The sequence below is a fragment of the Apis florea genome, unplaced genomic scaffold (assembly GCF_048593485.1).
Source record: "Apis florea isolate Af1SG1 unplaced genomic scaffold, ASM4859348v1 contig_3203_pilon, whole genome shotgun sequence".
Taxonomy (NCBI): domain Eukaryota; kingdom Metazoa; phylum Arthropoda; class Insecta; order Hymenoptera; family Apidae; genus Apis; species Apis florea.
This window is the reverse complement of record NW_028256723.1, coordinates 6881583-6896219: the sequence shown is the minus strand read 5'-3', so window position 1 is coordinate 6896219 and position 14637 is coordinate 6881583. Positions and strand designations below refer to the sequence as shown.

The 14637-nt window shown below is 34.7% G+C and overlaps 1 protein-coding gene across 7 annotated transcripts in view; it reads right to left on the bottom strand.

The window, feature by feature from the left end:
• Window positions 1-14637, bottom strand: part of trc (Serine/threonine-protein kinase tricornered) — a 37189-nt gene that overhangs the window by 21291 nt on the left and 1261 nt on the right. For 4 of the 7 annotated variants that reach the window (XM_086910761.1, XM_086910762.1, XM_086910757.1 and 1 more), the window contains exon 2: window positions 12345-12478. In XM_086910761.1, coding sequence (XP_086766887.1) covers window positions 12345-12423 — 79 coding nt within the window. In that variant the 5' untranslated portion in view covers window positions 12424-12478. Of the gene's footprint in view, window positions 1-4717; window positions 6919-12344; window positions 12479-14637 lie in introns of those variants that run through there. The other 3 variants (XM_086910760.1, XM_086910756.1, XM_003692426.4) reach the window with 3 other exon arrangements.

Genomic DNA, 14637 nt, shown 5'->3' with positions numbered 1-14637 from the left:
TATAGAATGACAAACTTCTCGGTCGGTAGATTCATGCGCTTGCGCACACGTGCGCTGCTTATTTTCTCTCGATCAACAATGTAATATTTGCGTAATATTTTTCCATTTTTGTTTTAACAACATATTGGTGAGTATTATGTAATGTTGTAATGATTAACATTAATGATTTACATTACAATTATTATCTGATTTTTCTTGTATCAACAGAAAATATCGACTTCTTTGAGAATAACAGAAAACAAGATAGCAAACAAGGTTATATAATTTTTGGAAAATTTTCCATCTAACAATAACAAAAAATTTACTATCTTAAATACTATTTTTATTCGTTACATAGTTATTTCTACAACTGTAACGTATCGATAATAGACCATACTTGTTTACGCGATTTGCATAATACAATATTTCAAGAAAGCGAGGTTAGCACGTCGTCGGTTCGTTGATTTCGTCTTCGCTTCACTCATCGTTGACAAAACTTTGCGTATATTGCGAATTTTTTCACGTCTTATAGAGACTTGTACATCATCTTTTGAAAGATATATATTCTTTGTACAATCGATACAACTTTATATAACTTAACCTCACCTAACCTAACTTTATTTCATCAAAAATGATAAACTGTTGCTTCAAGCATACAATGATGTATAATATGATTCAAAATTAACAAAAGATGATAAAATCATCGTGGAAACGAATGAAAAATTTTGAAATTACCATAACGGATACACCACATTCCAAAAAATAAGGACGAGAAAGTATTAAGTATAATTTCGCGCGAGTGGCGCGTACGCACGACAATGGTCGCTTTGTTCCCTAGCCAGTATTTAAGCGTGTATATAACGTACGTATACAAGTCGAGTTACCATGATTTGTAAATACCAGTCTCACTCGTGAGTAATCCTTGACTTGTAAGATTATATTTTGTCTTTCCGCAGCACCGATTCACAAAGAAGAAGTCATGACATTACGACAAGAGCTCACGGGATACGCCTATATAAAATTACATTACTTCAGACGCCTGAGGCGTATAACACGATTTAACAAACGATACTTCGGCCAATTTGAAAGTTCGAGAGCGTTTTAATTCGATACGATTGAACGTTCGAACGATAATTATAGCCGTAAATAAATGGAATTTCTTCGATAAATGATAACCTTTGCCACCCGTGGTGGAAGCATAGAGGAGTTGGAAAATAATAATAAAGTCGTTAGTCTCTAACGAGAGGAATTTTAATTCGTTTATTATTAAACGAACTTCTGTCCCGAATTTCGAAATACACGAAAAAAGTGATCGTGTAAAGTTTTCGATGCGAGGAACAAGTTCTGCTCTTCTCTCGAATCAATCTTTTTCTTCAAAAATACTGCCAAGTCAATAATTTTAATAAATCCTCCTCCCCCCTCCTGCTTCTTTTTTAATCATTTCGAAGCTGTCCGAACGAACACGCGGTCCTCGTTTCGAACTCCTCGAATCGAAAGAAATGATTTATGATTCACGGTGGAAAACGACGCGGGCATGTTTGCACACTCGCTTAGGAATAATAATTTAAAGCAGGTGACACGCTCGCTCGTCGACGTGTGTATATTCTTGCCCGAGCACCTGTGTGTAACCTCCTCGCGAGATTACGAGCCGTTGCCCCCGTCGTGTCTGATAGCGCATTGCGTGACAACGCGCAAAGAAACGGTGTGAAAAAAGAAAAAAAAAGAAAAAAAATTTCTCTTGCCCGAGCGAGCCAAATAAAAGCGAGATAAAACGAATATCTATCCGGCAAAGCGTTCGAATTTCATTAATTCTAAAATTGAATACGAAACAAAATAGAAAAGAACGGAAAAAAAATCCATATTGCGATTCTCTCGTCGCAATATTTGCGCAACGAGTTGGCATCTCCTGTCTAAAAAAAAAACTAATTCTCGCGGTTTATGAATTTCCCGGAAGCCGTTTCCAGCCATTATCTCGTCGCAAAGAGAAACCGATCGTGATTCGAATCCCAACTCGCATTTTAGCGGCAACGTTGCCAGGTGGTTCTCTCAGCTTCACCCACGCGTGAACGAGCCAAGGATTACACAACGCGTGTGTACGCGACACATCGTTGAAAAGTCCCTTCTTCTGCCTTCGTTTCCCCGTGTGGAAACGAAATTCTAGTCTGGTTCATTCTCTTATTGCCTAATTATAAATAAGAAAGCTATGTCGTCTCGAGTTTTTCTTTCTCTTCTTTTTTCTTTATTTTATCGACGAATTGTTTCATTTGCGCAGCAAACTACGAAGATTCGTAACGCGTCCCGTAAATACGAGACGTACTTTTTTTCAAAAGCGTTATCAATCTTCAAACGTTTTGTTAATTTCTGATAGATTAAAAAAAAAAAATGATAAATTGTTATTGGAATTATCATTTAATCATCGAGTAACAAAGTAACAAAGCTCGTGCTTATGTAAATTATGCGACTGCGAATAAGATGTAATAATCAAGGTACAAGTTATAAATGGCAACCTTATGTAACTTATTTTTTTCGCTCATTAGACTAATTAAAAAAATATCGAATAACGGCGCGACATTGTTGCAACATCTATTCGACAATCTATTCGTCCTTGTTGTTATTCCAAATTTATTCGCAAGCGGCAACATCGCGCGGTTAACGAAAATGGTTAAGAACGAGATAAGAAGACACACACGTACAATTTTCTTTCGTGGTGTAAGAAAACGGTTGAAATAATAAAGATATCCCTCGCGGTTAATTGCGTTAAGGAGAAAGGGCCATAACAAAGAAGGAGGGGAGGGGAGGGGAGTCGCGATTATTACGAATTCCGTTGCCGGCAACGATCGCGACCTGGTTTGCACACCAACTCTAATGTTTATTTATCAAGTTTACGGTTCGTCCTCTTTCCGGCCCAGTTATCGTAAGCTGTCGTGCCGTACGTTGCCGGCCGGCCAGTTTTCTTCGATCCAAAGAATAATCTTCTTTTGTTCATCGCGAGGAGGGAACAACGTTCGTTATTTTTTTATTAGACAAACACGTTTTCAAACGCGTTTTCTTCGAGGGGAGAGGGGGAGGGGAGAAAAAAAATTACATTCTCCCGAACGTTAATGTGACGAACGATGTGGATAATGGACGACAATTTATTATCGTAACCGCGTATAATCGTTGCTCATCGTTAATATAAAAAGCAGAATTACGATATCATCGATCGTTTCACGTAATTCCTAATTCGAATTGTATGTGAAATCATTTGACATTGACCAACGGCAAGCATCGATTTGTGTACAACTTGTGTGTATATATACGTATATACAAGATCTATCACGTTTTCTCTCTTATTAATGAAATATCAATGTATAGGCGCGTGCTATACACGTAATCACGCTGTATGTGTCATCGATTAATAGCCGGAGGGGGTGGAGAGGGGAGGAGGAGGGGGAGGGGAGGGGGCTCAAACGTTAAATCGATATCAATATCAAATCCGAAATGCTGCCGAATTGCGACACCGTTCCTCTCATTTTATGTATGATGACATTTTAAGTAAATTAACTATTACTCAACGGTTTAACAACGTTTTTAATTTATCATCCATGAAAATACAAATATCCATCCGTGAATATACTTAATATACGGATACACGTCTTGTATATATTTACGATACGACATAAAAGCTTTGGTAAGTACTTTTGTAATTAGAAAACGAAGGAAAAGAGGGGACTATCGGATAGCTAACGAATAAAAATGTTACGCAAACGTTTAATAATTTGCGCATACTTGGGAAATAGATACGTAAGAGTGGAATTTGAAAAATCGATGCGACGAAGCTTGATTTCCTCGTGTACGATATATATATATATATATTATAAGGAAAACGCATATATAAAAAGACTGTTGAAATATCGTACAATGGAAGGCCCGTTAATACGATTCTGCATTCGTCATGGTAGCCCGAGTACATTGCACCAAATAGCCGACGTATCGTTAAATACCAGGAACTTGACACTGATCGAGTTATTAGATTTATCGTTTATTGTATAATATTCGACGAAAAATGTAAGAGTTATGCGATAAATTATTCGATTTTTATCGATTCGTTTCTCCTTAATAAACAATTTCCAATTTCACCAGTTTCATCGGTTAATATCTCTAGTAGTTTGTAGTAATGGCAATGCGAACTCGTAGCAATTTTCTTTTCGTTTAAACCTCTTATCTTCTTATAAATCATCGTTAATGATTTTCGTATTAATTGTGCAGAAACGGAATCTATTCAATTATCTGTTGCAACGTTTCTCTCGTACATAAATACGGTCTTTTTTTATTAATGGGCGAGTGCCATATGCACGGAACACCTGCGATGACTAACAGTACCACGAACCTAATAAGACGAGAGAGCAGCACACTCGAGTGTATATATATTCGTGTGGTATACACGTTATTCCGCAGGAATATCGATTTTGTCCTTTACGAGTTCTTCTTCTATGTGCAAACGTGTGGCTAACCTGATTGAAGAGTGTAATTGAATTAATTATTATACATCAAACGAGAGTCGGAATCGATCTACAAAATTATATAATTTTATAATAGAAATATATTGTTTCTAAAATTGTCGAAAATATTGTGTTTTAATTATAAATTAATTTATAATTAATCTTCGAGCATTTTATACCGCACTATCTCTTTGCACAATAACATATCAGTCAGTCACCCAACAGAAACGAACGATTAACAATTTTTAATTTATTACCTGATTTTCCCATTGGCGGTTGACCAAGTCTGCTGAACCACCTGAGAAACCTTCTAGCAGTGGTGGCAGCAGGTGGTCTACATCCTTCGAGTATGACAACTCCATTATTATTATTATTATTATTGTTGTTGTTGTTGTTGTTGTTGTTAGAAGTTGGACGTTCAGACGGAGACGCTCTGCTGTATGGCGACATCCAAGATGTAGTCGTGCTTTGGATAGTGGCACCTTTGACAGTGGTAATAGAACTGGTTATCTTAGCCGGGTGCGGGACCCAATCTTCTGAAGCGACGGGCATTTGTCTCGTCCTCTCGTCGGACGAGTCAAAAATGAAGCCGCAAAACGGGAAAGTCATTCAAAGTTTTACGCCCCTCTGTGAATAGAATCGCCCGGCAAATTCGAACATGTTGCTATACGTGGCTTCGAAATACGCGGCATATATAGGCGTATCTATAAAAACGACGAAATTGCCAATTGTCCAATCTCGTGACACGATCCTTTTTTTTTTTTTTTTTTCTATTTCCAACTTCCTCAATTCGTGACCAAGAAAATCGATCGAAATCCTCGACGTTTCCTTTAAACTCGGCCAGCGAGTTTTTCTTCGCGACTCGCAAAGAAAAAGAACGTATATATATATATATATAACGCGGATATATTTTTTTGCGCGTATCTCAAGTTTTGCGGTCGTCGCTTCCAATTTTATCTATGTTGTTCGGATGTTTGCTTTAGCAGATAACAGTCACGTGCTTCCCCCTTAACTTGTTGCACATACCTCGACGATATTCTTTCTGTATTCTAAATGGGTCTTTGCTTCGCTCCGATCGATCCAAATGTTTTCCCTTTTTTTTTTTTAAACTAATCTCTCTGTTCTCTTTTCCCGTGCAACGAGCACGATTTAGTTATTACGTTCTCGATGATCATTTCGATCGATTTCAATTTGCCCTTGTTTTTTTTTTCTATATTTTTATCTTTTGCGCAAACGTAATTCAGGATATAGACACCAGATTAAACAGTTTGAAGTTGATAAGAATTAGTTAGTGGACAAGTTTTCTTAATGGTTTAAAATTCTCTTAAAATTCTTAAAACAAAATGAACGATCTACTCGATTTATTTGGTACTTTCTAAGGTACTTGGTTTTCATTTGCAGCCTTTCTATGTAATACTATGCTATCGTAGAATATATCCAGATAAGTTATGCAAATAGAAGAAATATTATACATGTATATATATATATATATATTTAAAATATTATTATTTACGATTTAACGATATTTTTTCAGAGATCATTAGCTTCTTATTACGTGGAAAAAATTTAAAAAGTATACAGCACAGATTTTTCCTTAAGTAGGATTATTGCACTTTGTCCTACTTTGCTCGATCCGATCCAGTCTCGATTAACGGTTTCTCGAGGACCAGTATATAAAAATCTCTTCATAGAAGTTTGCACACATCGAACGATGGAAATTTTCTATGACTATATGGTTTTCAAAGTAGATGGATAAAACAATTGTATTTCCTGAATATACTTCTTAACTCTTCGAAGCATAAACTCGTCGAGATTATACTGTCGGCAACGTATTTGGAGGTCGAGGTTGATCTTTCTTATTGCTAAATGTTGCTCGGTCGGTCACGTAGTTGCCGCATTATCTGTGTTTCATTGCGCTATTGCCATCGACTATCCCCTTCGTCCTCGTCTTCGACGTCGTCGTCGACGCATACGGTTCATTCGATTTCGATAAACTAACGTTCACTTATACTTGCTTTGTTTTTTTACTTGCAATTAACAATCGAATAATCTCCTCTCGGTTCTCTACCGCAAAACGAAAGAACGAAACGAAAAAAGGAGAGGGACGAATACACAGGTAAACGTGCCACCTCGATCAGTGAGTTGCGTTCAAACAACTTGCACAATACGCGCACCAATTTGCACTTTGAAACACAGCTTATCGAAGTTTGCACATAGGATATAATCGAGAAACGAAGAAACACTCTTTAACCCATATTGAAAAACGTCGCGAAAAACGTTCTCGATTACACAATTTTATTCGATTCGCGAAAAACTTACTTTAATGAAGATAAGAAGGAAAAAAAAAAAAGTACGAAGAACGTTGCCAACGAATCGAATCTAACCACACGTTTCTTGACCTGACGACAGACTCGAACTGCCACCGACCGACCACTTCTCTCCGACACTGTCTCTGGCAACTTGGTTCTTCGTGCTCCTCTACCACTCCTCTTGTCTACTGTCGGTCTTCCTTCTTACTCCCTCTTATCCTCTTTCTCTTTCCAATCTGCGCGCGTGTTCGTGTATCTATGCACGCATATACCTTCGGCAACACCGACACCCGCCGTTACCACTACCGGCATACTGTCGCTAACTGCCCCACCACACCGGTACTTTTTCTTCGGTCAACTCCCTCTCGCACTCGATACTTTGTAACTGTTTCTTTATCTTCTCCTTCCTTCTTCTTCCATCTCCACGCGCTTTGTTACTCTTACAACACTTTTGCTAGAGAATACAGTTCAGAAATGTCGGAATAAATACTAGCTAGACTTTTGCGACAACTTGCCATTCTCAGCACAGCAACACGTTGTCGTATTCCATTGTGTTGACGTTCATATACAATGTGTTTCCACACTGCGATACGACAAATATGGCGCCTGTGTATACACTATATACTTATAGACACGATCGGTGAACAATTCTAAGCGAGGAACGGTAGATAGGCGAAAAACATGAAAAATTAGAGTAAAAGAGATGAACGTGCATACAATAAGCTGACGTTCCACGGACACAAGTGCGATCTTGTGTGAGTAAAATATGTATATATAATATGATTTCTCGTGAGGCTCACCCTCAAACCACTCCTCCTTATTTACTTGTAAATAATCGCTCACGTGACCATGTGCTATGAAATCCTTCGCGTGTCTTTGTATTTCAAATTGTACGTGTCTCTTATACGTATTTAATTTAACGTTAACTTTACGTTTGTACAAGATTTATTAAAAGTGAAATTGACGATATATCTGTACCGTGAGCGTTTTGATTGTGCAAAAATCAATTTTCAAATAAAAATATTAATTTCAAAATTATATATTGAATATTTGTTACATACTTTTAATCTAATCAATCTAATATAGTAGACGCGTATTTCAATCAAAATACGATTTCAAAAGATCCTCTTATTATTATTATTTGTTTTTGGGATCGAAAATCAGAAAATCACTTACGTTGAAAATGGAAAGTCGTATATTTATTATTCGGGCGAGGAGCGTAACTGCTTGTTCTAGAGACGAAGTAAAAACAGAAAGCGTGTCCGATTGAGTTCACTGAGACTTCACGCCTCTTCCACTAACTTCCTTTTTACGCGTTTATATTTTTATAAATTGCAAAAAAAATTGTTGAATAAAATTTCGTTAATTATTATCATTCGTTTATAATATAACTACAAAAAAATTACCTAGAGAACGATTTATAAAAAAAAAAAAAAAAATGATTTAACGTCTTTTTCGCACGGGATTTCAAATTAACGTATAAAACTTTTATATTTTGATATTTTTACATATGAAAATCTATGTTGCGCGATATTTTAATAATAAAGTAATTACTAAGAAGCATTCTCGGTTTGTCAAGGCAAATATTATCACAATAAAATATCGTTACAATCTCAATAATTTTTTTACATTATATCTCAATTTTTAATCATTATCTCTCTCTCTCTCTCTCTCTCGTCAATTTCTTAACGAACAGAGATAATTTCGTTACTTAATAACGAAAAATCAAACTCGTCTCCACGTGAACATAATTTCGTTCACAATATTCCATGCTTCCAAAACTCAGAAACTTTGAAAACTCGGGCTAATATGTAATTCGATCCGCGATCTAATTTTAGATAAAAAAAAAAAAAAAAAAAAAAAAAATCTTATCACTTGATAGAATATTATTCTACACTCTACAAGTTTATATTTAAAGAGTTAACTAAGAATCGTGATATTTTAAAAAAATCATAACATAAATAAATATTGTCGCCGTTGGAGGATAATTAATATCAACGTTATATTACACGTATGTATATTTTGATTATTTCAATCGTATCAATCGTATATAACGCAAATGATTATCATCAAAGCTTTCAAACATTCAATTAAAGCACAATGTGAGCGTTGAAAGATAAGTCGTATCGAAACAAAATAAAGAATCAAGAATCATTTCAATCGTGAAACACTCATAACCTTATCTTTTATTTTTCGTTAGATTAGGTTATGTATAATAGAAGATTTGAAAACTTTTTATATTGCGTATAATACAATAAACAATGTGCAATTTTGATTAGAATTTTAATTAAAATTAATGATATAATGACTCGATAAATCGATACAAAAATCGGAATTAACGCAATTTCCCGCCATTCTTCCATGAAAGTGAGGTTAGAATGTTTACACGCTGAAGTCGAGGTTACGTTAAATACTAAGAATATGATATTAAGTTATCGTTTATTTAATTTCGATTGGACAACTTTATTTGTACTATTTGTATAGAGTGGCATTAAAAATTTGATACCACCATAAATATGAAATGTGCGTCAAGGGAACGATATTTCCATATCATTACCATATTTTTGATCGTTATTTGAAGATACTGAAAATCGCAGAGAGCAGTTCTATTCAAATATTGAAAATATATTGTAAAGATGTGTTCATTACAATTATAAAAATAATGCTTCCTCGCAATTTTTAAGAACTAGATGATTCAATTTCTAAACGTGAATTTTCAAATTAATATTCTTAAGAAAAAAAAAAAAAATGAAAAAATAATCGTCAAATCGATAAGATTAAGTTATTTCAAAATAGAAGTTTGATAAGTTAAATTAAGTTCAACGATTTTATATAAAGACTGACTTGAGGAAATGTGAGGATAAGCATATCTATTATTGAATAAATTTGCGGTTAAACGGACGAAATCTAGATGTCTAGAGTGGATGTCGATTGGCATCGTCGATCAGAAGGCGCGAGTTCATCAGAATAAATAAAATGTAAAACGGTTTAGATTAACCGGTGCGGTATTTTTCCGCATAAAAATAGAGGCGCCATCGAGGATTCTGCGATGAATGTAAGTTATGCAATCCATTAAGGACAGTACCCTCCTCCGTGTGCAGATAAGGGAATTCTTCACGCGTCGATAAATCGTTCGATTACGCTTCCGAATGTATCTTACTTAACATTTAATATTCTTTTACGAACTCACAAATCTTTTAACCTTAACTCTTTGGTCGATGGTTCACTCCGATACCGAATGAATTCAAACAAATAGAAGAAAAGAAGGCAATGTCGATGAGATCGTTGAACCGTACTAACCGCGCACCTTATTGTTTGTTCTCGCGGAAAAGAAAGTTACTTATTAACGTTCTGAAGATGATAACTCTCGAATACACAAGTTTCGTTTTATTCGTGTGTCTTCTCAAAAAAAAAAAAAAAAAAAGTGAAATTCTGATTAAAATAGATAAGATATAAATTGCAAGATATAATTATTTATTGCGAGGATGATCGGGATCGAGTATGTATGCGATTGAAAAAAAAAACTTTATTTTGGTGACGTTGATCATCATTAAAATACACACTTGACCTAGAATATCCATAGGTGAAATGAATACAAAGGCGAGGTTACAGAAGGTTCGAACGACGAAGAGGAAAAACCGGGATGACAGAGACAAAGAAATTGTTGGCAACGGTTCAAAGCGCAACGGTTCGACCTAACTAAAATACTGCAGTGCTCTGCTACATGTCGCATACCAGGTGAAAATATTACGGAACTGTTAGCTTACTATAGCTAGAAATACGTTTTATAATCAATTTTACTTTTCTCGCAAGATCCATTATCTATTGTTCGTTTTAGAGATAAAGAAAAAGAAGAAAAAGAAATTATCTAGTTCCGACAATGCACAAAGAAAGAACTAGAAGATAATTTTTATGAAAAAGAGGAATCGGTAGAGCGATCACATAAATACAACCAAGCAGGATTTCCACTCTAATAACGTCAACACAGTACTCGGAACGTGCATGGTAACAACCATAGTATGAATCAACAAATACTAAAATAATCGTAAGCCACGTCGAAGATTTTAACAATTTCTTTGTAACGCGGCAATTATTCGAACGGGTGCGCCCTGTTGCTTTCGAAGGTATCTACGTTACCAACCGATAACGGATAAAAGATGCCCAACCGATAATATTTCTTATATTCGTTCGCAAGCAAGATCGAAAGAGACACTTGTTCGATCCTCCATTGTGAGTACTTCTGCGTCAAACTTGAATACGTAGCGTGCAATATTCCGATATAGCACGATTATTAACAATTGCAAATATCGTATCGATTATAAATTTACAATTTTTTTCTCTGTATTTGACATTTATAGGATAAATAACGTGTCTATATATAAAGACGCATATAAAAGATTTTTAAGTTTGATTGTGAATTGTTTACCGTAGAAACTCATGGTAACGATATTATTTCCGCGTATTATAGGGAGATTTACGAGAAGATTTACACACTTTCCATTTCTTTCATAGAAATTGCGAATACAATAGTCCTTACACAATAAATTACACGTCGCACAAAGAACACTTTTTTCTTGTTATTCTTACAATATATATATATATATAGACTCAAATGCTGAAACGTTGTCATAAAATATATATATATATATATATTGAAAAAATATCACAGAAAAATATTGTTTTTGGGAGCAAAGTTCGAAGAAAATGGCTCGACGAAAATCGTTTAAAACAAAAAAATAGATTTATCGACGAATCATTTTGTACGATATATATATATATACGAAGAAAAAATTCGTATTTCTTCAATTTATTTAATGCAAAATATATATCGTACATAAAAGAAAGAAGACACGAAAATTAACCTCACTTTTAGCCTTTCTTCTCCGTAAGGATTAAGAATCGCGAATAAGATCGCGACAAATACTATTTTACCGACCTACGCCATAAAAGAAGTTTTATTTATCCGAAACCCGTTAACCTTCAAACGCTTGCTAACATTGTCCATTGTTTCTTTTTCAAATACAAACGTATGAATTTAAGTAAATCCTTCCAACAAAGAACTCTACTTTTACGCATGCACACGGACATTTTGTTAAAGATGAAGAAAAAAAAAAAAAAAAAAGGTGTAAACTAAAAATGGTATATCCATAATTTTAAAGCTCGGTGGGCCAAGATCAAAACACGGTGGGCTAATAATACGGAAGAGACGAGGAAAGGATAAGGGTCGTTAACTTCGCTACAATCGTTGTGTGAGAAGTGCAGCTTTGTCGCATCGAGACTTTCCACACACTTCCGTGTTCGTGCAATTAAACGGATTAATAACCGCGCGTTTCTTAACTTCGTTTTTCCAACGTTAAAACGAAGAAAAACCGTGAACAATACCAATTGCAAATTCTTGAAAAAAAAAAAAAAATTAATGTTAGTTATACGTACTTCCAATTCAATAATAATAATAATAATAATAATAATAACAAAAGTCGTTAGAAATTATTTAATTATTCCACGATTGCTGATGATAATTTGGGAAAGAAAATATTTTCGAAAAAAAAAAAGAACTCACAGTTCTGACACGTACCTTCTTGGTTGGGGTTGTTAACGTTAGGGTTAGGATGAGAAGTCAAAGAGGAAGGCGTCTCATCCTCGGCGACGCCCATCGTTGTTGCTGCCGTTTGCTGATGATGCGTCTCCACTTCTGTAGCCTCTTCGCACCTGAGGAATAAGAGAGCTTTAGATTTATTCTCGAGTATTGAAACATTGAAATTAACAATTGATAATTAACGTGACGTAATGACGTAATAAAAAAATTAAAATTGTTATTTGTCGTACATCTCTCTCTCTCTCTCTCTTGAAGAAAAGAAGAAAAAGAGAAGAGATATATCACGGAAAGATGAATATATCGAGATAGCGAGAAATATTCATATTGAATATATATTTTCTGGAAAATTAAATCGTGAAAATTTCGACCAATAATAACTTATGCGACGACTTTATTGGTTGGAAGTTATATTTCGACATTTCTACAACAAGCATATAATAAGGCGAGTATATCCTCGTGGATAGAAAGTACTTACGTAAAACTTCGCTTTATTTGTAGTGTTAGAGTCAAGAACCCGATAGCTGTATCGTAAAACACATATATACAAGCGTGAATAAATCAAGATTTATATTTATAATGTCTAACGTAAGTGTAATTGTAATCTCATTGATATTCAACGATGTTAAAAAAAAAAAAAAAAAAAAAAAAAATGCGAGATGTACGTGCTATACGAGTATTTATTATTATTTGTACATCATATGATAGATCGTTGATCGATCATTTCCGTTACTAATTCGAACGTAACATTTGTCAATGAGAATTTTTATTCGATTTATGAACGCCTGTTAATTGAAAAGTTGAAAACGAACGGAATTATACATGATAAAATATATTGCAAAGACTAAGTAAATTTTGTGCACGAATAATATATATATATATATATACTTATGATGATTACGTGATGTTTTTACGTTCAATGAATACGAGAGAGAGAGAGAGAGAGAGAGAGAGAGAGAGAGAGAGAGAAATATTTAACTGAACTTTAACTTATTAACAAAACATTGTGCAGAAAAAATACCAATGATTCATCGTTGCATAGATATTAACACATTAAACTGGCTTGAAATCCATTAAGATTTCTTAAGGTACAATAAAAGTCGAGACAAAGGATCGTTACGTTGAATCTTCTTAAAGAACGGGAATAAAATTAAAAGTGATACAGTCTCGAAGTATAACGATACCTATAAACTCACTTGGATGCAAAATAGGTATTGCATCGTATAATTATATCATATCATTATCTGTAATTGTAGAAGCGCTTTCGTAAGATCGAGTAAATTCATAAGAAATGGAAAATGCGATGCTCGTAACGTTAGTGCTACGTGACGCGCTCAGCGAAATAGAAAAGAAAGAAAAGAATATCGTGGTGTTTCTAACGGTATATTGACCTCCGCGACGCCGATTACCGTAAACACATATTCCATATTCTCGTACGTGACTACTTACGCTTGTCGAATTTTTAAATTTTGACGCTTCTTTTGCTCTTTCACACGTCATATTTCAATCATCTAATAACTAATCTATATCGTATTATACGATAATTTCGGCAACAATTGCTTTCACGACGATTCGATTGGATTGAAATAAAAAAAAAAAAAAAAAATGGACAAAAAAAGATAATACGTAGTTTGAAAATATATATAAGATATATATATATATATAGAATAATTCATAAAGTTGACGAGGAAAAAACGAATTATCAATTACGAAAATGCGAAAAATAAAATGATAAATTAGAAAGAAGCTACTTTGTTCGCGTGCTAAGGTAACGTTATCGTTTGTCCGCGGAGCTTGACTTGAAAGCCCGACAGGTTGAACAGACTCAACCGCGACGAAGATACGTGTTCCCCGTAGCGAAACAGGCTCTCCTCCGTTGACTCGAGCAAGACTTGCTGGGTCGTTTCTCCTTCGGCCAACGACCGTCTCTCCTCTCTACCTTTAGTTTCAATTCCCGCTCCCTTTACGCGTGCTTTTATGTAAATACGATAGTATTTAACTAAATTCGTATATCGTCTAATTCGTATATCGTTCGTGTATCTCTGAATGGCGAACACTGGCGAAAGGGAGCATCTCGTTTAAAGAAACTGTCCTTGAAAATATACTGTTTGAGTTCTGAATGCACAATGCAGATATTATAAACTGATGTCCACGCAATAGGAGCAAAAAATATGTTATGATTAATATGTACATACATATTGGAAATAATAATGATATATATTAATACATATATATATATATGTATTACAAATGTATTGATACGTACGTTTTTATT